Genomic DNA, 22,877 nt, shown 5'->3' with positions numbered 1-22,877 from the left:
TTTCAGATGGGTCGCCATGTCCGCCATTGGTTTCGCTGTCGTGCTCCCCATCTGAAGGCTGGTGCTGTCCAGACAGGCTGGATGCCCCTTTCCAGCAGATCCTTCCTCCCGCAGCAGTTTCTAGTTACGTTGTACTGTGAGGTCTGTGTCCTTGGTTGATGGCAAAAGTCAGCCGAATTGAAATTCAGAGCCATGCCTGGCTCCCTGGAGCTTCTCTCCTGGGCAGCTGTGATCATTGCCTCTGCTGCGGTGCAGATGGTGGAAATGGATGCTTTCATCTTGCTTGCTACAGGTGACTGTCACGTGGAGTCCTTTGGAGAAAGGGACGTGTTAATTGATGGATGTGGCTCCCATGCTGAGAAAGCTGCTGGGCGTACATTGCCTTAGAGTCTCATTGGAGCTGTGTTCTTTTATGGTGTCTGCTAGGCAGAAGTGATGAAGACTTGCAAGAAAACCCAGAAGGTTTTCCACTTAATTTGGAAAATGTGCTTTTCCCCTCCTGTGTCTTTTGCTAAGGTCCAGCCTCCTGCAGCCTCCCCGCTCTGTGGACTCTGGCTTTGATTCTTTATTAGGGGTCCCCCTGCTCCTCCAAAAGATGGCGTCTAAATTATCATCCAATTGGCCGAGGTTTTGTTTTCTATTAATTGTTTTTATTTTTTATTGTGGTAAATATACATAACATAAAATTTGCCATTTTAATTATTTTGTTCATGTTGTTTTTGAGACAGGGTCTCACCCCAGTGCCCGGGCTGGAGTGCAGTGGTGCGATCATGGCTCACTGCAGCCTCAGCCTCCAGGGCTCCAGGGATCCTCTCGCCTCAGCCTCTCTAGTAGCCGGGACTACAGGCATACACTACCACATCTGGCTGATTTTTTTTTTTTTTTAATTGTAGAGACCCGCTATGTTGCCCAGGCTGGTCTCAACTCCTGGACTCAAGCCATCCACCCACCTCACCCTCCCAAAGTGCTGGGATTACAGGCATGAGTCACAACACCCAGCCATTTTATCTTTTTTTTTTTTTGAGATGGAGTCTCGCTCTGTCACCCAGGCTGGAGTGCAATGGCACGGTATCAACTCACTGCAACGTCCACCTCCCGGGTTCAAGCGACTCTCCTGCCTCAGCCTCCCAAGTAGCTGGGATTACAGGTGCCCATCACCATGCCTGGCTAGTTTTTGTATTTTTTGTAGAGACGGAGTTTCACCATGTTGACCAGACTGGTCTTGAACTCCTAACCTGGTGATCCGCCCGTCTCGGCCTCCCACAGTGCTTTGATTACAGGTGTGAGCCACCGTGCCCAGCCTTTTTTTTTTTTTTTGAGACAGGGTCTCGCCCTGGCGCCCAAGCTGGAGTGCAATGATGGGCTCTTGGCTCACTGCAGCCTCCGCCTCCCAGGCTCAAGTTGTGCACCTCCACACCTGGCTAACTGTATTTTATGTAGAGACAGATTTCACCATGTTGCCCAGGCTGGGCTTGAACTGGACTCAAGCAGTCTGCCCACCTCAGCCTCCCAAAGTGCTGAGATTACAGGCGTGAGCCACTGCGCCCGGCCCATTTTACCTATTCTGCAGTTGACAGTTGAGTGGCATTCAGTCAGCTCACGAGGTAACCATCACCGCCATTCATCTCCAGACTACTTCACCTTCTCGGCAGGTGTCCGAAACTGTCCTCACTGAACACACTCCTCATCTGCCTCTGACAGCCACCGTTCCACTTTCTATCTCTCTCTGCCTTCTCTAGGTACCTCACGTAAGTGGAATTATACCAATATTTGCCCTTGTGTAACTGGCTTCTCTCGTGTGGCATGGTGTCCTCAAGCTTCATCTATGTTATAGCCTGTGTCAGAATTTCCCTCCTTAAAGCCTGAATAATAACCCACTGTAAAGGCTGGGCGCGGTGGCTCACACCCTCTAATCCCAGCACTTTGGGAGTCCGAGGTGGGCAGATCGCTTGAGGTCAGGAGTTTGAGACCAGCCCGGCCAACATAGTGAAACCCTGGCTCTACTAAAAGTACAAAATTAGCCGGGTGTGGTGGCGCGCACCTGTAATCCCAGTTACTCAGGAGGCTGAGGCAGGAGAATCGCTTGTACCCGGGAGGCAGAGGTTGCAGTGAACCAAGATTGTGCCTCTGCACTCCAGCCTGGGTAGCAGAGTGAGACTTCCTCTCTCAAAAAAAAAAAAAAAATCATCGTATGGATGGACGGAGCACTTCCTGTTATTTATCCATCCACGGGTGCTAGGTTGCTTCCACCTTTGGTTGTCGTGAATAAGGCCACTATGAACATTCGCTTCTGTGGTGAAGGTTTTGTACTAGTGAGGAAAAGGCGTGTTGCCTGTGGTGTTGCGTAGGATTCTGGTAAGAAAGTTTGCACTAACCATAAGTATTTGTACTTACATTAAAATGAAAGCTCAGGGGCCGGGCGCGGTGGCTTACACCTGTAATCCCAGCACTTTGGGAGGCCAAGGCGGGCGGATCACGAGGTCAGGAGATCGAGACCATCCTGGCCAACATGGTGAAACCCCGTCTCTACTAAAAATACCAAAAAATTAGCTGGGTGTGGTGGCGGGCACCTGTAGTCCCAGCTACTTGGGAGGCTGAGGCAGGAGAATGGCGTGAACCCGGGAGGCGGAGCTTGCGGTGAGCCGAGATTGCTCTACTTCACTCCAGCCTGGGCGACAGAGCAAGTCTCCGTCTCACGCAAGACACTGTCTCATGCAAGACTCCGTCTCAAAAAAAAAAAAAAGAGTTCAGGGTTTATGAAACTGGCCAGCCGTGTAAAGTTTGCTGTGTTGTTTTTGTGCCCGGGAGGAGTGTGGCCAGGGTGTCACATCACACAGTACACGTTTCTCAGATGGTTGTTCTCCAGACTGCTGTCCCAAAGTCTGGTTTTGCATCTGGTTCCCACAGACCCACCCTCCACGGTGAGCCTGATTTTGGCCAGGGTAGCTGGAATCTTGCTTGTCTTTCAGCCCGGCAGCTGTACCAGGCCAGGGTCCGCAGCTAGTGGCTTTTAGGAAGGAATTTGTTCAGTTGGCGTTGACACACGGCCCCCTAGGGTCCACAGCTCTGTGGTGATGTGGATGTTGTTATCTACAAAGACACATGATCCTTCGTGTCCAGATGAAAGTGATGATGTCTTTGCAGCTGCCCAGCAAGGCTGTGTGTGTGGGGTGGGGGGAAGGGAGGCACCCTTACCATCTGGGTGGGTGTGTGTGTGTGTGTGTGTGTGTGTGTGTATGGGGGAGGGAGGCACCCTTTCCGTGTGGGTTGTGCGTGTGTGTGTGTGTGTGTGTGTATGGGGGAGGGAGGCACCCTTTCCGTGTGGGTTGTGTGTGTGTGTATGTGTATGGGGGAGGGAGGCACCCTTTCCATCTGGGTGTGTATGTGTGTGTGGGTTGTGTGTGTGTGTGTATGGGGGAGGGAGGCACCCTTTCCATCTGGGGGTGTGTGGTGTGTGTGTGTATGGGGGAGGGAGGCACCCTTTCCATCTGGGTGTGTATGTGTGTGTGGGTTGTGTGTGTGTGTGTATGGGGGAGGGAGGCACCCTTTCCATCTGGGGGTGTGTGGTGTGTGTGTGTATGGGGGAGGGAGGCACCCTTTCCATCTGGGTGTGTGTGTGTGTGGTGTGTGTGTGTGGGGGTTGTGTGTGTGTATGGGGGAGGGAGGCACCCTTTCCATCTGGGTGTGTGTGTGTGTGTGTGGTGTGTGTGGTATGTGTGGTGTGTGTGTGTGTGTATGGGGGAGGGAGGCACCCCTTCCATCTGGGTCCAAGAGGCTGGGCCTGGGGAAGAAGCTTCTTTTTATCTACTTAGAGACTTTGTTTTATTTGTATTTTTTTGAGACAGGGTCTTAACTCTGTCACCCAGGCTGGGGTGTGGTGGTATGAGCATAGGGTGTGTGTGTGGTATGTGTGTGTATGGGGGAGGGAGGCACCTTTTCCATCAGGGGGTATGTGTGTGTGTGGTGTGTGTGTGTGTGTGTGTGTGTGTGTGTGTGATGTGTGTGTGTATGGGGGAGGGAGGCACCTTTTCCATCTGGGGGTGTGTGTGTGGTATGTGTGTGTGAGTGTGTGAGTGTGTGTGTGTGTGGTGTATATGTGTGTGGTGTGTGTGTGTATGTATGGGGGAGGGAGGCACCCTTTCCATCTGGGTCCAAGAGGCTGGGCCTAGGGAAGAAGCTTCTTTTTATCTACTTAGAGACTTTGTTTTATTTGTATTTTTTTGAGACAGGGTCTCACTCTGTCACCCAGGCTGGGGTGTGGTGGTATGAGCATAGCTCACTGCAGCCTCGGCCTCCCAGGCTTAAGCGATCCTCCCACCTCAGCCTTCTGAATAGCTGGGACTGTAGGCGTGCGTCACCATACTGAGCTAGTGTTTTTTTTGTTTGGTTGGTTTAATTTTTTTTGATACAGATGGAGTCTTGCTATGTTGCCCAGACTAGTCTCAAACTCCTGAGCTCAAGTGATTCTCCCACCTCGGTTTCCCGACATTCTGGGATCACAGGCGTGAGCCACTGCTGCCTCCCTGTTTTATTAACTGCTGAAAGACCTAATTAAAGAAAGTCTGAAAAGACTTACTATCAGAGCACCATCCTAAGATGACTCCCTCTGACTCAACGGAGAGGGAGGGGAGCTTTTCCTTCAGGCCTGGGTGGCGGTAGCCCAGGTGCTCCAGGCCCCATTTGCCCCAGGCCAAGTCACTCGGGAACTTGGATGCGGCTGTCTTTCAGGGTAACCCAAAGGCGCCAGATCCCCCCGGGCAGTAGGCTTCTGGGCTGTCCTCTCCTCCTACATCAGCTCAGTAAGATCCCTTCGAAGGGATGCTGTGTCGGAGGCCCCAAAAGCCCAGGCTCATCCCTGAGATGCAGAGGGTGGGCTGGGCTCAGGCAGCGCTCCAGCATCTCCTGGGCGGTGACCCCAGAGAGTGTGGAGACGGAGAGTCCTTGAGAGTCACTGAGTGACGTGGCTGCCCTGTGTTCCCAAGAGGGGCTCTGAGTCATTCCCCACACTCACCTGTCCCCACCCACCCTCATCTGGCCGCCAGCCTCACCTACCCCCACATCTGTACCGACCCCTTTACCCTCCCCTTCCCTACCCACCCTCACCTCCCCCACTCACCTGCCCCTGCACCCTCACCTGTCCCCCACCTTCACCTAACCCCCACCCTCACCTGCCCTCCCCTCACCTGGCCTCCTTCCCTTGGGGAAGGGGTTGTAAGGGGTGGCCCCCAAACTGGCTGTCCTTGTGCCCTGCAGCGAAAACAGGACGTGAGGGCCGCAGTCCAAAAGCTTGAGTCCTGGAAGGTGGAGGAGACAGGGATGTGTTGGGAAGGGCCCCGTGGTCCTGCGTGCCTTCTCGACTGTCAGTGGGGCCTTCATGGGAGCGCCAGTCTAGTGATGCACAGCTGGGTGCCCGGTGGGTGGCTGAGGAGGCCTAAAGTCCCAGGCGGCAAGAGCTCTTCCAGAGGCTGATGTCCTAATCGCTCTGGCATACTCGGGCGGGCACGTAGTTAGGAGCTGATTGGAGAGGAGAGACCCCCACACCAGTACTGAGATTTGACTTTCAGGCTGAAGTCGAGAACTGCGGCCTCTGCTGTCCTGCCAGAGTTCTCCAACAGGGCCCGGGGGTCTCCGCCAGTGCCCGTGGGTCTCCGCCAGTGCCTGGGGGTCTCCACCGGTGCCCAGGGGTCTCCACCAGGGCCCAGGGGTCTCCGCCAGTGCCCAGGGGTCTCCGCCAGTGCCCGGGGTCTCCGCCAGTGCCCGGGGGTCTCCGCCAGTGCCCGGGGGTCTCCGCCAGGGCCCGGGGGTCTCCGCCAGGGCCCGGGGGTCTCCGCCAGGGCCCGGGGGTCTCCGCCAGGGCCCGGGGGTCTCCGCCAGTGCCTGGGGTCTCCGCCAGTGGCCAGGGATCTCCACCAGTGCCCGGGGGTCTCCGCCAGGGCCCGGGGTCTCCGCCAGTGCCCAGGGGTCTCCACCAGTGCTCAGGAGTCTTGGTTTCTTTGTCTTACAGCCCTTTGTTTTGACCTCTCTGAGCCAAGGCCAAAACCCAGACAGGCAGCCCCACGACCTCAGCATCGACATCTACAGCCGGACGCTGTTCTGGACGTGCGAGGCCACCAATACCATCAACGTCCACAGGCTGAGCGGGGAAGCCATGGGGGTGGTGCTGCGTGGGGACCGCGACAAGCCCAGGGCCATCATCGTCAACGCAGAGCGAGGGTAGGAGGCCAACGGGTGGCAGGGGGGTGCTGCCTGCCCCCGGGCATGCCCGCCGTGTCTTCCGCCGAATGCCAGCCTCTCACAGGCTGGGGAGACTTTCCACCCCGGGGATCCAATGGGTGGCTTTCCAGGATCCCAAAAGCAAACACAGACTCTTTCACAGCCCCTCCAGGGAAGCAGGAAGCCCCGAGGGCTGGAAGGGAAGGGGGAGCTCTGCTGAGAGGTTACAAGGCAGCGCTGGCCGATGGGAGTTGCGGTTGATAGGTTTTGTACCATCCCTGTTAAACTTGAACCCTGTGCAGAAATCCCTTCCACGGCATGGGGGCTGCCTGTTGACTCGCTCCTGTTCCACCACAGGGAGCTCCTGGGCTTCTTCCTTCCGGAGGCCCCCGACGCTCCCACCTGTTGGTCATCAGAGCTTCTGGTTGGTGGGAAGGCACCCAGGACCTGGAGGTCTCCAGAGGGAAAAGCCAGGGAAAGAGGGAGACTGAAACCCACGTGACATGAAACTCAGGCTCCAAACTGAGCACGGGAACGTTTGGGGACAGGAGCGCGACGGCCTTCCTCAGATAGCTGGGGGGGCTGGCATGAAGACGGGAGCTACAGCCAGCACAGGTCCTGGGCCGGGAGCCTGGAGTTTGAGCCCTGACTCTGCCACTTACTGCCCATGTGACCTTGGGTGGGTGGCATAACCTCTTGGAGACTCAGTTTCCTCATTGGTAGGAGTGACGGCCGCAGCGGTGTAGCCTCTGCAGCACACGGGGGGCTCGGTGGGCGGAAGCCCCGGGTCTATAAGGCGGCTGTGCAGGAGCCAGCTGAGCTGGTCTCCCAACGGCCAGGGCTCCGGGGTCCTTAGCAGCTGTGGGGGGCCTGCATCTGTTTCCCATGGCTGCTGTCAGAAATTACCAGAAGCCAGGTGGCTGAGAGTAATGGACACTTGTTCTCTCACAGTTCCTGAGGCCAGAAGCCCGAGATCAAGGTGTGGGCAGGGCCCTGCGCCCTCTGAAGGCTCTGAGGGAACCTTTGGGCTTCTGGTGGCTCCAGGCACCCCTTGACTTGTGGTCATGTCACTCCAGTCTCTCCCTCTGGCTGCACATGGCATGGCCTCTTCTGTATCGTTGAAGGACACTTCCGTTGGATTTAGGGCCTACCCTCACCCATTGTGGTCGTATCTTGATCCTTCGTGACATTTGTAAAGACGCTGCTTCCAAATAAGCTCATATTCTGAGGTTCTGGGGTGAGCGGGAATTTGGGGAGCACTGTTCAACTAGTACAGAATGTGATCTGTCAGCCTCGGGCAGCCCTGAGAGGCAGGGGCTTTCCACAACCCAGCTGGGTGCCCTGGGCTCTGCGTTGGCCGAGGAAACACCGTCCCCACACCCGTCCTTCACCTGCCACCCTCCCGCAGGTACCTGTACTTCACCAACATGCAGGAGCGGGCAGCCAAGATCGAACGCGCGGCCCTGGACGGCACCGAGCGCGAGGTCCTCTTCACCACTGGCCTCATCCGCCCTGTGGCCCTGGTGGTGGACAACACACTGGGCAAGCTCTTCTGGGTGGACGCGGACCTGAAGCGCATTGAGAGCTGCGACCTGTCAGGTACGCGTCCTGGGGCCTGCCCTGCCCGCAGACACCCGGCCTTCCTTGTCGTCAGTAACGGCAGCAGCTGCCACATTGTCCGGGACCTGCCGTGAGCCCAGCGCCGCGCCGGGGGCTTTGTGTGTAGCATGTTTCGTCCTCTTGCTGACAGCTCCAGGTTGGGGTTCTGAGTGAGCCCCACTGTGCAGAGGCAGAAGATGAGGCTCAGAGAGGGTGAGCGAGCTGCTTGGGGCCCCACAGCCGGGGATGGAGCAGGACTCCAACCCAGCCTCTGCCTCCAGCACCTGCACAAGCAGCTGCTCTGCACTGGGCCGTGTTAGGCTGCGAGGGCTGGAGAGAAATGAGAGTTGGTGCTTAGAGAGGGGGCGCAGGTCCCCTTGGCTTTTCCTTTTACGATGGGGTGGGTGGGGGTGGGGAGGGGCCATGCTTGCAGGGGCCAGTGACCGAGGTCCACCGTTGGAACTGATGGTCTTCATCCCGAGCCCAGCCCAGGTGGAAGCAGGGCTTTCCGAGGGCTTGTCTTGGGTCAGCCTGCTTCCAGGGACTCTGCTGCAGCTCCCACCCCTGTCCGGAGCACGGAATCCCCCAGGCTCCCTGGCAGCCCCGTCAACCTCTGTCCTCCCAAGCTGAGTGTGGGGCAAGCTCTGGAGGTCAGCACCACTCAGGGGGGCCCTCGGGCTGCTTGCAGGGGCCAACCGCCTGACCCTGGAGGACGCCAACATCGTGCAGCCTCTGGGCCTGACCGTCCTTGGCAAGCACCTCTACTGGATCGACCGCCAGCAGCAGATGATCGAGCGTGTGGAGAAGACCACTGGGGACAAGCGGACTCGCGTCCAGGGCCGCGTCGCCCACCTCACTGGCATCCACGCGGTGGAGGAAGTCAGCCTGGAGGAGTTCTGTATGTGGGGGCTGGCAGCGGAGTGGGCAGGGTGGCCTCTAACCCAGACGGACCCCTGGAGGAGGCTGGAGGCCAGTGCAAGAGCCCATGTGGCCTCAGCCAGGTGGTGGGCTCCGCCAGATGCCAACTGTTGCCTGCTGGTGTTCAGCGAGATGTCCAAATGTCCCGAGGCCTCTGAGGTTGTTTTCTTTTGCTGCAGAACAAATCACCACGAACAGCATTTTAAGACAATACCAACTCTTTTTTTTTTCTTTTTGAGTCAGGATCTCGCTCTGTTGCCCAGGCTGGAGTGCCGTGGTACAAACACAGTTCACTGCAGCCTCAACCTCTGGGCTTAATTAAGTGAATGCCTTGCCTCAGACTCCCAGGTAGCTGGGACTACAGGTGGGCACCACCACACCTGGCTAATTTTTTTTTTGTAGAGACGGGGTTTCCCCATGTTGCCCAGGCTGGTCTGCAACTCCTGGGCTCAAGCAGTCTGCCTGCTGTGGCCTCCCAAAGTGCTAGGATTATAGGTGTGAGCCACTGGCCTGACAACATCCACGGATTGTCTCTCAGTTCTGTAAAGCAAAGTCCAGGCACAGCGTGGCTCACCTGGGTTCTCTGCTCAGGGTCTCACGGGGCCAGAATCAAGGTGTCAGCAATGCTGGGCCCTCAGCGGAGTCTCCGTGGAGAAATTGGCTTCCTTGCTCACTCAGCAGGTGGCAGTTGTGGGATCGAGGTTCTGTTTTCTTTCTGGTTATTGGTTGGGGACCACTCTCAGCTCCTAGAGGCCACCCCAGGTCCTCGCCCTGTGGCCCCTCTGCCTCAGCAGTGGGGGCTCCCTGCATCAGTCCCTCCTGTACCTTGAGTCTCTCTGACTTGCTCCCCTCCCACCAGATGGGGAGCCTTGTTCTGCTTCTAAAGGGCCCTGTGATTCGGCTCAGCCACCTTTAGATTAGATTAGCCTCCCCTTCGATAGACTCCAAGTCAGCTGATTAATAACCTTAATCACATCTGCAGAATCCCTTCTGCCACATAAGGTCATGACGCCGTGCTGGGGACTGGGGTGGGAAATTACGGGGGCATTTAGGATTCTGCTTGCCACTGCCTTGCTGTGTCCCAGGGCTTGGGGGAGGGGCCTCCACAGCTGGGACCACAGTCCTTCCTCCCCTCCATGGTAACCATCTGAGGATTACTTGAGACCAGCCTGGGCAACATGGTGAGAACCCATCCCTACAAAAAATACAAACAAAAAGGGACCGGGCTGGGCTCGGTGGCTCATGCCTATAATCCCAGCACTTTGGGAGACCAAGGTGGGCTGATCACTTGAGGTTGAGAGTTCGAGACCAGCCTGCCCAACATAGTGAAATCCTGTCTCTACTAAAAATACAAAAATTAGCTGGATGTGGTGGCAGGCGCCTGTATTCCCAGCTACTGGGGAGGCTGAGGTGGGAGAATTACTTGAACCTGGGAGGCGGAAGTTGCAGTGAGCCGAGATTATGCCACTGCACTCCAGCCTAGGCAATAGAGTGAGACTCCGTCTCAAAAAAAAAAAAGGGCCGGGGTGGTGGTGACAAAGAGACCCTATCCCAGAAAAACCGAACACTGAATCCTTGAGACTGAGGAAGGACACTGTGAAGTTTTTCTGGGTGGGGCGGGGAGCAGAGTGTCTTCTGTCATTTCTTCCACCTGGGAGTGGTCAGCTCTCCCTCCAAGCTGCCTCCTCTTCTTCTCATTGTCGGGATGTTGGACACATTTGGTTAACTGGATAGAATAACGCGAGTTCCCAGGGACTTGGTCCATTTGCTATTTTATTTTATTTTATTTTATTTATTTATTTATTGAGACGGAGTTTCGTTTTTGTCGCCCAGGCTGGAGTGCAGTGGCGCGATCTTGGCTCACTGCAACCTTTGCCTCCCAGGTTCAAGCGATTCTCCTACCTCAGCCTCCCAAGTAACTGGGATTACAGGCACCCACCACCATATCAGGCTAATTTTTTTGTATTTTTAGTAGAGACGGGTTTTCGCCATTTTGCCCAGGTTGGTCTTCAACTCCTAGCCTCGCGTGATCCACCCGCCTCGGCCTCCCAAAGTGCTGGGATTACAGGCATGAGCCACCATGCCTGGCACCATTTGTTATTTTAATTCCCATGTGTATTAGTGTCCCACGGCTGCTGTAACAAATGACCACAAACTGGACGGCTTAAAGCAACAGAAATGGATTCCCCCAATGTGCTGGAGGGCTGTGCTTCCTCTGGGGGCTCCAGGGAGGATCTGTTTGTTGGCCCTTCCAGTGCTATGGGTGCTGGCGTTTTTGTGGATGCGCCACCTCAACCTCTGCCCATCTTCATGTGTCCATGTCCTTTGTGTCTGCGTCTTTACCTCTTCTTCATGTCTGTGTTGCCTCTTACAAGGACGTTTGTCATTGGGTTTAGGGCCCACTCAAATCATCCGAGATGACCTCGTCTTGAAATCCTTAACCTACAAAGACCCTTTTTCCAAAAAAAGGTTATGCTTACAGATTCTAGGCCTTAAGACATGGGTGTATCTTTCTGGGGGGCACTGTCCAACCCTTTATACAATGAAAGACGGGAAGAGGGCCAGGTGTGGTAGTTCACGCCTGTAATCTCAGCACTTTAGGAGGCTGAAACGGGAGGATCACTTGAGCCCAGGAGTTTAAAAGCAGCCTAGGCAACATGATGAGACCCCGTTTCTACAAAAAGTAAAAAAAAAAAAAAAAAAAAAAAAAAAAAAGCCAGGCGCGGTGGCTCACACCTGTAATCCCAGCACTTTGGGAGGCTGAGGCAGGCGGATCATGAGGTCAGGCGATTAAGACCATCCTGGCTAACACGGTGAAACCCCGTCTCTACTAAAAATACAAAAAATTATGGCCGGGCGCGGTGGCTCACGCCTGTAATCCCAGCACTTTGGGAGGCCAAGGCGGGTGGATCAGAAGGTCAAGAGATTTGAGACCATCTTGGCTAACACGGTGAAACCCCATCAAGATCACAAGGTCAAGAGATCAAGACCATCCTGGCTAACACGGTGAAACCCCGTCTCTACTAAAAATACAAAAATTAGCCAGGCATAGTAGCAGGCACCTGTAGTCCCAGCTGCTCGGGAGGCTGAGGCAGGAGAATGGCGTGAACCCGGGAGGCGGAGCTTGCGGTGAGTCAAGATCGCTCCACGCCACTGCGTTCCAGCCTGGGCGACAGAGTGAGACTCCGTCTCAAAAAAAAAAAATTAGCTGGGCACAGTGGCAGGTGCCTGTAGTCCCAGCTACTCGGGAGGCTGAGGCAGGAGAATGGCATGAACCCGGGAGGCAGAGTTTGCAGTGAGCCAAGATTGTGCCACTGCACTCCAGCCTGGGCGATAGAGCGAGACTCTGTCTCAAAAAAAAAAGCCAGGCATGGTGGTGCATGCCTGTAGTCCCAGCTGCTCAAGAGGCTGAGGCAGGAGGGTTGTTTGACCCACGGAGATCAAGGCTACAGTGAGCCATGGTCGCACCACTGCCCTCCAGCCTGGGTGACAGGGTGTGACCCTGTCTCAAAGTAAGTAAATAGGAGAGACAAGTGGGCAGGTGCAGACAGGCTGGCCTGTGATGTCAAGCAACTTCTGTAACTGTTTCCAGCATCTATTTGTGTGTCAATTTCCATGTCAGTAGGAAGACTCTGTAGGCTGTCAAGAGTAATAAGTGGGAGGATCCTCCCAGAGAGGCCGGGCCTGCAGGAGGGCCGGTTCTCATGAGTTCTCATTTGGCCCCTACCCTCCAGGCTGTGGTTCTGAGGTGGGAGGCAGAGCCTGACCTCTGTTTGTCTTGTTTTGTCTTTGCAGCAGCCCACCCATGTGCCCGTGACAATGGTGGCTGCTCCCACATCTGTATTGCCAAGGGTGATGGGACACCACGGTGCTCATGCCCAGTCCACCTCGTGCTCCTGCAGAACCTGCTGACCTGTGGAGGTAGGCGTGACCTAGGTGCTCCTTTGGGGTGATGGTCAGGTACCTGATTCTCTGCCTGCTAGGCTGCTGCCTGGCATCCTTTTAAAATCACAGTCCCTGTGGCATCCAGTTTCCAAAGCTGATTGTGTCTTCCTTTGCCCTCCTTTCTTTTCTAGTATGTGCATTCGGTGCTATGAATTTTCCTCTAAGTACTGCGTTTCCTGCATCTCATAAATTTTGTTACATTTTCATTTTTAGGTAGTTTGAATATTTTTACACTTCTCCTGAGATGACATCTTTGGCTCATGTGTTATTTAGAAGTGTTGCTTAGTTTCTAAAGAGTTGGGGCTTTTCCAGCTGTCTCTCTGCAACTGATTTCTAATTTAATTCCACTGTAGTCTGAGCGCTTATTTTATATGATTTGTGTTATTTTAAATGTGTTGGGTTTGGTGTTTTTGTTGTTGTTGTTTTTGTGTTTTTTTGTTTTGTTTTGCTTTGTTTTGTTTTTGAGACAGTGTCTCGCTCTGTCGCTCAGGCTGGAGTGCAATGGCGCGATCTCAGCTCACCGCAACCTCCGCCTCCCGGGTTCAAGTGATCCTCTTGCCTCAGCCTCCTGAGTAGCTGGGATTACAGGTGCACGCCACCATACCCAGCTAATTTTTGTATTTTTAGTAGAGACGGGGTTGCACCATGTTGGTCAGGCTGGTCTTGAACTCCTGACCTCGTGATCCACCCGCCTCGGCCTCCCAAAGTGCTGGGATTACAGGCGTGAGCCACCGTGCCAGGCCATTAGGTGTGTTTTATCACCCAGCATCATGTGGTTTATTCTTGGTGAATGTTCCGTGTACTATTGAAAAGAATGTGGATTCTGCTGTTGTTGGGTAGAGCTCTAGAAACATCAGTTAGATCCAGTTGGTTGATAGTGCTCATCAGGTTGTCTATATCCTTCCTTCCTGACTGCCTGCTTGAGCTGTCAGGTATTGACAGGGGTGTGCAGTCTCCAACTCTAATGGTGGATTTGTTTATTTCTCTTAGTAGTTGTATCTTTTTCTCTCCTTCTACCCTTGATCCTCTTCTCCCCCTAGGGGTTCCTGGTGTTGGTGATGAGAGAGTGGGGTAGTGAAGAACATGGGCTTTAGGGCCAAAGAGGCCAGGGTTCAAATCCTGGCTCTGTCACTTCCCAGTTGAGTGACCCTGGCTGGTGCCTGACCCTCTCTGAGCCTCCACTTCCTCCTCTGTGAAATTGAGAGCACTTACCTGGTAAGCTGTCATGGGCATGAAGTAACAGGGCACTCCACCTGGACCCTGACACGTGATGCACAGGAATGCCAGCTGCTATGCCGTGGGCGTGGCAGCAGTAATAAAGTAAACATCTGTATCCTCACCACAGTGAAGCCTGTCCAGGGCTTTCTGTCCTATGCCCCCATGCCTCCAGGTGGCCTTGGATCCTGTTGGTTCTGTGCTCTGCTCAGCTCCCTTTCTCCTGTGGGAGTTCCTGGGGGCTCAGCTTCATCCTACAGACAGCAGCACACGCTGGCTCTGCACCTTTTTTTTTTTTTTTTTTTGAGATGGAGTCTCGCTTTTTTCGCACAGGCTGGAGTGCAATGGTGTGATCTTGGCTCCCTACAACCTCCACTTCCCGGGTTCAAGTGATTGTCCTGCCTCACCCTCCCGAGTAGCTGGGATTACAGGCGCCTGCCACCATGCCTGGCTAATTTTTGTATTTTCAGTAGAGATGGGGTTTCACCATGCTGGCCAGGATGGTCTTGAACTCCTGACCTCAGGTGATCCGCCCACCTCAGCCTCCCAAAGTGCTGGGATTACAGGCATGAGCCACCACACCCGGAGTGTCAGTTCTTTTTAGCAGTTTGTCTTGTTCCTGGAGAGACTGGCTTCTGCCCAGGAACCCGGGGAGTAGGACCGCGGGGTGCTGCCTCACACCTCGAGTTTGGCCGTAAGCAGAGGGGACATTTTGTGACTGTCCCCCTCCTGAGCTTCCTGGCAGCTTTTCTTCAAGTTACAGCCCAAAAGCTCAGGTGGATTTGCAACCCAAGGGTGTCTGTGCACCTCCCACTGATGCCCGAACTGCCCTGGCCAAGAGACGGGGCCGTCAGAACGCTGCACCAACCGCAGCCTTGGGCCTCCATGCCAGAGGCCATGCCCTTCCATCTACCACACTCTGGCCTGGGCCCTGGCCCTCCTGGCTCGGGGACTCCAGGCCCCTTCCTCACGGCTCGAGAGACGTGTATTTACTGCACAGGTGCTTGTCATTCTCTGGTGGCCTCTTCAGGGAGATCACAGAAGGACAGGGGCTTACTGAGGTCTCGGACATGGACCCTTTGATAGTGGCAGGAGCCAGGCTGGGCAAGAGGCGGCCAGAGTCACCTAGCAGTGCCATCACCACCGCCATTCAGCCCTTCCCTGAGCCGGGCGCGCCCCTGGCTCTGGCCCCAGTGTCCCAGTTACAGCTCACAGGAGCTTGTGGTGCCCAGCGGCTACTTCTGATTGAGAGTCAGGTCGGAGGCTTTGGGAGGCTGAGAGGCTGCTTGATTTCACAACTGCTGAGGGAGGCTTGGGCTCCATCTCAGGTCTGCCCCATGTCGCCCTCAGCCTCCAGCCACCGGTCCTCCATGTCCCCCATGGCCAGGCACGGCTTGCAGACATCTGTCATTGGCTTCTCTCAGCCATCGTGGGCTGACCCTGGCATGTCCTCCTGTGGCCAAGCCCAGCGGGGACAGCCGCTTCCTTTTATTACCCGAGAGCTCTCGTCTTTGATCAGGCCCCCTCCCCTATGCCACACAGTCCCTGTCACTCAGGTGAGCCCAGTAGTCATGGGGAAGGCCTGCGGGTTCCAAACATCCAAAGGCTTGCGTGCGGCATGACAGCTTGAAACTGATGTTTTTTTCCTTGATCAGATTTCAGCTTGGCGGGGGCTTTGCTCAGCTTTCAGTGAGGCCTGGGCCGGTTTCCCAGCATCCCTTCCTGAGGCCAGCCTCTGTTTTCTGTGATTTTCTGTACAAAGTGGGAGGGAGGAGTCCTAGGAAATGGGGGGCCACCTCGAAGCCGAGGGCTCCTCTGGCTTCTCTGTGCCAGTGCCTCCATGCTTTGTGTCTGTGTCCCCAGCCCCTGGGACTCTGCTGTTCCCTGAGTGCTGCCGCATGCCCAGCCCGCACTGAGGACGTGGAGCCCCGAGGGGCAGGACGGCCTCCATGGTCACGCGTAGGAAGTGGCCTCCACCCTCCAATGATCCTCTCCCTCCTCCCTTCAGCGCCCTCCCCCGGGGTGTCCTCGGCCCTCCTGCCTGTGCTTTGTCCCATCTTCTGCAGGCGCCTGGGACGTGCTGACCGGTCCTCTGCCGGCTCCCGCCTTGCTGTGCGCACACTGGTCACCACAGAGGCCTGGCCCTTCTTCTGTAGCCGTCCCACACCCGCAACAGGTGTGGCTGCTGGCCACCTGCTTTCTGCCCCTCTGGTCCCGAGGAGAGCGCAGTGGGCACTCAGGCGTGGTTGAGCAGATGTGTGTTGCCGGGAGGAGGAAGGACTGCTCCAGTCAGGGCTGAATTTCCCACCCGGAGCATTTCTGCTGTATTTGGTGTAGCGCCTGCTGCTTAAAGCTCTGATTCCCAGTCAGCCCCCTTTCCCTTCTGCATTGAAAAACATACGGATGCATGTCTTCTTGCAGTGAATGTGTATTCTCCCAGCCTCTCTTCTGGGTTGGGGCTGGAGGTGGAGCGGCGCACAGGAGCCGCAGCAATGGAGTATGTGCGGGTGCAGCACCCCGTGCAGCAGGGATGCCGAACCCGCGCTGAGTCCCTCTCAACTTCTGCTTTGAAGCCCGGTCACGCCATTACCTGGGTTTTGCTGGGCGGGGCTGCGTGTGATGTTCTCCTCTGTCCCTCCCCCAGAGCCGCCCACCTGCTCCCCGGACCAGTTCGCATGTGCAACGGGGGAGATCGACTGTATCCCTGGGGCCTGGCGCTGTGACGGCTTTCCCGAGTGTGACGACCAGAGCGACGAGGAGGGCTGCCCCGTGTGCTCCGCTGCCCAGTTCCCCTGCGCGCGGGGCCAGTGTGTGGACCTGCGCCTGCGCTGCGATGGTGAGGCCGACTGTCAGGACCGCTCAGATGAGGCGGACTGTGACGGTGAGGCCCTCCCTGTCAAGGCTCTGCAAAGATCCTGGCCCTGCCCTCCAGAATACAGAGCTTGGGGCTGCCTCCGGCCTCACAGGAGTGGGGGCTCTGAAAACCTTTGCTTGCAGGGACATCGCCAAGTCTGTCTTTTAGGCCCAACAAGGAAAACTCTGCAGTCCCTGTCCCACCAGGTAGTGTGGCTTGAAGGTAGACTGTGAGGGTCTGTCTCACCTTCCTGCATCACGTCAGGAGTTTCACAGAAACCTGAGGCACATTCAGGGGTGGGCTGCAGAGGTCCATGGCTTACACCCTGGAAAATCCCCCCTAAAAGACAGTGCTGTCTCCACTGACCAGTCTGGGATAGTGCTTAAGCCTGAGTGGTTTCTGTCAACATGTAGAATCAGGAGGTATAAAGAGATTTGCTCAGGCATCCTGGGCCCTCTCTGACCAGCAGGATCTTCCTTTAGATCTTGACAGTGAAACACATCTCTTCTGTGCCCCCTCTGAGTTTTCATTCATTCATTCATTCATTCATTCACTCATTTATTTGAGACAGTCTTGCTCTGTCACCCAGGCTGGAGTGCCCTGGTATAACCTCGGCACACTGCAACCTCTGCCTCCAGGGTTCAAGCGATTCTCCTGCCTCCGCCTCCCGAGTAGCTGGGATGACAGGTGTGCACCACCATGCCCGGCTGATTTTTGTATTTTTAGTAGAGACGGGGTTTCACCATGTTGGCCAGGCTGGTCTCGAACTCCTGACCTCAGGTGATCCGCCCGCCTCAGCCTCCCAAAGTGCTGGGATTACAGGCGTGAGCCACCGCGCCCGGCCTGAGTTTTCCTTTTATGAATGACCTGCTTGGTTGGTTGCCTGCCACATGTTGTCAGCACCACGGGCCTGGGACTGCTAAGGAGCTGTTGATGCCCTCCCTCTCCCAGAGCCACCGGCTCTGTTAGATAATTCACATGCGGTCTGGCCACTGTCCTACATCCTCATTCACAAAGAGCAGACATTTCATAGAAGATGAGGGCCTGGGAGTAACCTCCCTGCATGTTTTTCTATAAAGGCACAGTGGTTCAGTCCTTTCAGCTCATTGACCACTGGAGAATTTTATGGAGGCTGTAGACTAGGGGCTGGTAAACTAAGGGCCCAGGGGCCAAATCCAGCCTGCCACCTATTTTTGTAAATAAAGTTTTCTTGGTGAACAGCGATGCCCATTCATTCATTTACATAATATCTGTGGCTGCTTTCATGCCAGAAGCAGGAGAACTGAGTGGTTATGCTGGAGACCTACGGCCTTCAAAGCCCCAGACCTCACGTCTGGCTCAGACAGAGCTTCCCCAGCCCTCCTGCGCACCCTGGCCCAGCATGTGCTGTGTGTGTGATTTCAGCTTGCAGGAGCCGTGGTTAGGAATTGGCCCTGTGTTGGTCCATTTTGCGTTGCTAGGAAGGAGCACCTGAGGCCGGGTAGATTATGAAGGAAAGAGGCCTGTCTGGCTCATGCTTCTGTAGGTACCAGTATAGCACCCGCATCTGCTTGGCTTCTAGTGAGGTCTCAGGAAGCTTTGACTCATGGTGGAAGTCGAAGCGGGAGCAGGTGCATCACGTGGTGAGAGAGGGAGCAACGGAGAGAGAGAGAGAGACAGAGCCTCTCCCTCTTGCCCTCACCTTGAGAGGAGATGCCAGGCTCCTTTAAGTAACCAGCTCCCACGTGAACTCACAGTGACAGCCCACTTGCTACTGCAGAGAGGGCACCAGGCCATTTGTGAGGCATCTGTTCCCATGACCCAAACACTGTCTACCAGGCCCTACCTCCAACCTTGGGGTCATATTTTATTTTATTTTATTCTATTTTATTTTATTTTGTTTTGTTTTATTTTATTTTATTTTATTTATTGTTTGAGACAGAATCTCGCTCTGTTGCCCAGGCTGGAATGCAGTGGCACGATCTCGGCTCACTGCAACCTCCACTTCCCAGGTTCAAGCGATTCTCCTGCCTCAGCTTCCCGAGTAGCTGGGATTACAGGCACCCACCACCACACCTGGCTAATTTTTGTATTTTCAGTAGAGATGGGGTTTCACCATGTTGGCCAGGCTGGTCTCAAACTCCTGGCCTCAAGTGATCCACCTACCTCGGCCTCCCAAAGTGCCAGGATTACAGATGTGAGTCACTGCGCCCAGTGAGGGTCCCATTTCCGTTGAGATTTGGAGGGACAGACATTGGAACCATCTGAGCCCCCTCGTCCCGCTCTAGCTTCTCCTCCTGTGTGCCCCGCGGTGCTGGTGGCAGGCCCTCATGCCAGCTCGGGCTCCACGCTTTGTTCCAGAAGCTTTCTTCCCTGCTTGGTTACCAGAAAATCATCCCATCCATTACAAGGACAGGGTCCCCTTATCTCCCATTCCCAGGGCAGGACACCGAGGGCAGGGCAGGTGGGGAACTGAGCAAGTTCTCCGGGGCAGGTGTGGCTATGGCTCCCTCCGGGTGGGCGTCTGGGGAGGGGAGGAGGCAGCCGTCAGCGCCCTGGCTTGCTCTTCCTCCCTGGCCAGAGTCTGTGGCCTTGCGCTGCTCCCGTGTGGGCTGCCTGCACCTCCAGTGGGTTGTGCTTCCTCCCCTCCCCCCAAGCTCTGCTGGGCACCACTGCCTTCCACAGCCCCCACTCTCGGGAGGCGAGGCTCCTCGTGGCCATTCCTGTCCTTGGCACCCCCCCCCAACCTGGTAGAGCCTTGGGTGGGGTCTATTACTCCTTGCATGGCATAGACCTCCCCACAGTAGGCACCTGACAAATACCTCCTGGGGGGCAGGCAGGAGGTGCGTTGATGTCTCAGCCCTGGCAGTCCCTCCTCTACGTGGCATAGGCCTCGCCACAGGGTCATCGAGGGTGGGTGGAGACTGCACTAGACCACTCCCTGCTGGTCCTGGAAAGGGTTCCATCTGTCTGGTCTCTGTTCGGAGTCCAGACCTTGGTTGCTGTGCCCTGCATGGTGGGCTGGGGGACACCCTCCAGGCTCTCTGAGTGTGTGGCCTCTCCTTGCAGCCATCTGCCTGCCCAACCAGTTCCGGTGTGCCAGCGGCCAGTGTGTCCTTATCAAGCAGCAGTGCGACTCCTTCCCCGACTGTATCGATGGCTCCGACGAGCTCATGTGTGGTGAGCCAGCTTCTGGCATGGGGAGGGAGCGTCCGGGCTGGGTTCCCCCAGGAGCGTGGGGTCTAGGGGAGGAGACGTGCCTTTCCAGCAGGGCTGGGGGCTGTGTGGGAGACTCAGGCGGCTGGGAGGCTCCTTGCGGGAGGCAGGGAAGCCTTTCCCAGGGCAGCGGCCGGGAGGACAGACTGTGAGCTGTGGGCTCGGCGGCTACAGAGTCTGCCTCAGTGGGCGGGGCTGACGGTGCCCAGGTGCCTGCAGCACGCACCCACCCACAGGACCTTACTGAGCAGCGTCTGTCAGGCAGCAAGATTACCCCTGAGGGCTGCAGTGGTCCTGTTCCCTGGCAGCTTACTGTCTGGCTGAGGAGGAGTGATGTTCACATATGCACACATGTCATGTGCACACACATGTACATGACAACATCCCACATGCTCCTCAAATAGCATGACCTGTACAGTCATGGATATAGGGCCTAGGGGATAGGAGGCCAAGACAGTCAGGGAAGGCTTCCTAGAGGCAGTGGCTCCTGAAAGGCGGTCTGATTCAGGCAGGAAGGGAGCTGAGTTCAGATAGGAAGTAGCAATGCGTCATCGTGTCTGGGGACATGGCCACTCCTTCGCTGCAGAGGGACCTGGGCTGAGAGCTCTTCTCTTCTGGCTGTAGTGGGGAGAGAAGTCTGTGGGGGAGAAGGGGGCTTCCTCAAGGGACTCCCTGTGCCCTTTGGCACCTTCATGACAGGTCAGGCTTGAGGTCTGAAGGCAGTGGTGGGGGCCACCAAGGGTTGCCTCCTCTGCCGGGCAAGTTCCCAGTCTGACAGGCCTGTGCCGTGGGCCCCAGCTGTGGGGGCGCTGCTGATGCGCAGCCAGGCCTCGCCGCCAGAGCCCGCACGCTTCCTCCAATTCCTCTGACATCATCGACGCCCTCACTGGGCCGGCCCTGTGGGAGAGTGAATGCGGCTTTTGCCAAAGTTGAGTCTGGAGCCTGGAGACTTCCCCACGGGCAGCCTTGACAGTGGCGTGGCCCAAGGAGCCCACCCAGCCGAACCTGCCCCTCCCGTGGCTGGTGGGTGGCACCAGGGGCTGCCTGGCTTTGCTCTTTCACCCACATCACCCGGGCTGGCCAGGGCGCGCTCACTTCCGCCACCACTGAGGGCCCTGGGCGAAGCAGTGAATACCAGGCTGCCTTGGCAGGGATGTGTTGAGGGCTGTGGGGAGTCGGACAGGGGCCGGGGTTGGAGGAGGACGAGGGTGCACCGTGCGGGCTGAAGGGCCACGTTACCCTGAGGTTGGCCAGGCTTCCCAGGCCTAGCCTCCCAGCTCCCCCACTTTCTCCCCACCCTCCACCCGTGGCAGAGCCAGACCCTTCAGGGCGCACGGTGTCTGCCCCCAAGGAGGGCTCATTCCTTCGGGGTTAATGTCGGCCACCTCTTTCTGTCTGTCTCTGGCAGAAATCACCAAGCCGCCCTCAGACGACAGCCCGGCCCACAGCAGTGCCATCGGGCCCGTCATTGGCATCATCCTCTCCCTCTTCGTCATGGGTGGTGTCTATTTTGTGTGCCAGCGCGTGGTGTGCCAGCGCTACGCGGGGGCCAACGGGCCCTTCCCGCACGAGTATGTCAGCGGGACCCCGCACGTGCCCCTCAATTTCATAGCCCCAGGCGGTTCCCAGCATGGCCCCTTCACAGGTAAGGAGCCTGAGATATGGAACGACCTGGAGGAGGCAGGAGAGTAGTCTGGGCAGCTTTGGGGAGTGGAGCAGGGATGTGCTACACCGGGCCCTCTTGCACATGTGGCAGACATTGCTAATCGATCACAGCATTCAGCCTTTCCCACTGAGCCTGTGCTTGGCATCGGAATCCTTCAACACAGGCCTGCATGGCTGTAGCAACCCACCCTTTGGCACTGTAGGTGTGGAGAAAGCTCCTTGGACTTGACCTTCATATTCTAGTAGGACATGTGCTGTGTTGTCCACAAATCCTCATGTCCCCTAGAAATGAATGTGGGGGCAGCTGGGCTCTCTCCAGAGCTGAAGGAATCACTCTGTACCATACAGCAGCTTTGTCTTGAGTGCAGTTGGGATTTGTGGCTGAGCACTTACAATTCCTATGTGGCCCAGGCACCAGGAACGCAGGCTGTGTTTGTAGATGGCTGGGCAGCCGCACCGCAGAGCTGCACCATGCTGGTTTGTATCACATGGGTGACCATGGTATGTCTAAGAAGGTGGAGTCCCTGTGAGGTCTGCAGGTGCCCCCACAGCTCCAGGCCACCTTGAGGATTGCCTCTGCCTGCCCAGCCCGGAGTTCCTTCTCCCCTGTCCTGTCCCACTGTCACCCCAAGCCGGCCTCATTGGGAGCCTGTTGGATGGCAGGGTGTAGATGTAACCTGATTCTCTCTGGGGAGCGGGGTTATCTGGCTTCTCAAGAGCTCCTAGGAGCCCACAGTGGTGGCACCATCACAGTCGCAGCAGCCCCCAGAGAACGGGGCCCTGTCTGTTTCTAGCATGCTCTGTGCTACCCCGCCTGGGTTCCCAGCCCCAGTCGCAGGCCCCTTGCGGGAGGTACCATGTGTCTCGTTTCACAGATGAGCCCCGGGGAGCTCACTCTAGTAGTGGCCAGAGAGGCCTGCGGCTCAGGGAGCGGGGCACATCTCCAGCAGGACACACCGCCCTGGTCTGAGTCTCGTGGGTAGCGGGAGCAGAGGAGAGCGCCCTGTGTCTGTGAGGCGGCTTGGCTGAGCCTCGAAGCCACCTGACCACCCCCGTCCCTTCCCTGCCAGGCATCGCATGCGGAAAGTCCATGATGAGCTCCGTGAGCCTGATGGGGGGCCGGGGCGGGGTGCCCCTCTACGACCGGAACCACGTCACAGGGGCCTCGTCCAGCAGCTCGTCCAGCACGAAGGCCACGCTGTACCCGCCGGTGAGGGGCGGGGCCGGTGAGGGGCGGGGCCGGTGAGGGGCGGGGCGGGATGGGGCTGTGGGC

General features: G+C 56.5%; 1 protein-coding gene across 5 annotated transcripts in view; it reads left to right on the top strand.

The window, feature by feature from the left end:
- LRP5 (LDL receptor related protein 5) overlaps nucleotides 1-22,877 on the top strand; it is a 141,880-nt gene that overhangs the window by 109,233 nt on the left and 9,770 nt on the right. For 3 of the 5 annotated variants that reach the window (XM_063670816.1, XM_063670815.1, XM_054439258.2), the window contains exons 14-21: nucleotides 6,005-6,213; nucleotides 7,622-7,812; nucleotides 8,501-8,710; nucleotides 12,526-12,651; nucleotides 16,535-16,771; nucleotides 19,793-19,903; nucleotides 21,348-21,584; nucleotides 22,675-22,814. In XM_063670816.1, the coding sequence (XP_063526886.1) occupies nucleotides 6,005-6,213; nucleotides 7,622-7,812; nucleotides 8,501-8,710; nucleotides 12,526-12,651; nucleotides 16,535-16,771; nucleotides 19,793-19,903; nucleotides 21,348-21,584; nucleotides 22,675-22,814 (1,461 nt within the window). The remainder of the gene's footprint in view (nucleotides 1-6,004; nucleotides 6,214-7,621; nucleotides 7,813-8,500; nucleotides 8,711-12,525; nucleotides 12,652-16,534; nucleotides 16,772-19,792; nucleotides 19,904-21,347; nucleotides 21,585-22,674; nucleotides 22,815-22,877) is intronic. The other 2 variants (XM_063670817.1, XM_063670818.1) reach the window with 2 other exon arrangements.

The sequence above is a fragment of the Pongo pygmaeus genome, chromosome 9, assembly GCF_028885625.2.
Source record: "Pongo pygmaeus isolate AG05252 chromosome 9, NHGRI_mPonPyg2-v2.0_pri, whole genome shotgun sequence".
Lineage (NCBI taxonomy): Eukaryota > Metazoa > Chordata > Mammalia > Primates > Hominidae > Pongo > Pongo pygmaeus.
This window is presented reverse-complemented; position numbering and strand designations above follow the sequence as displayed.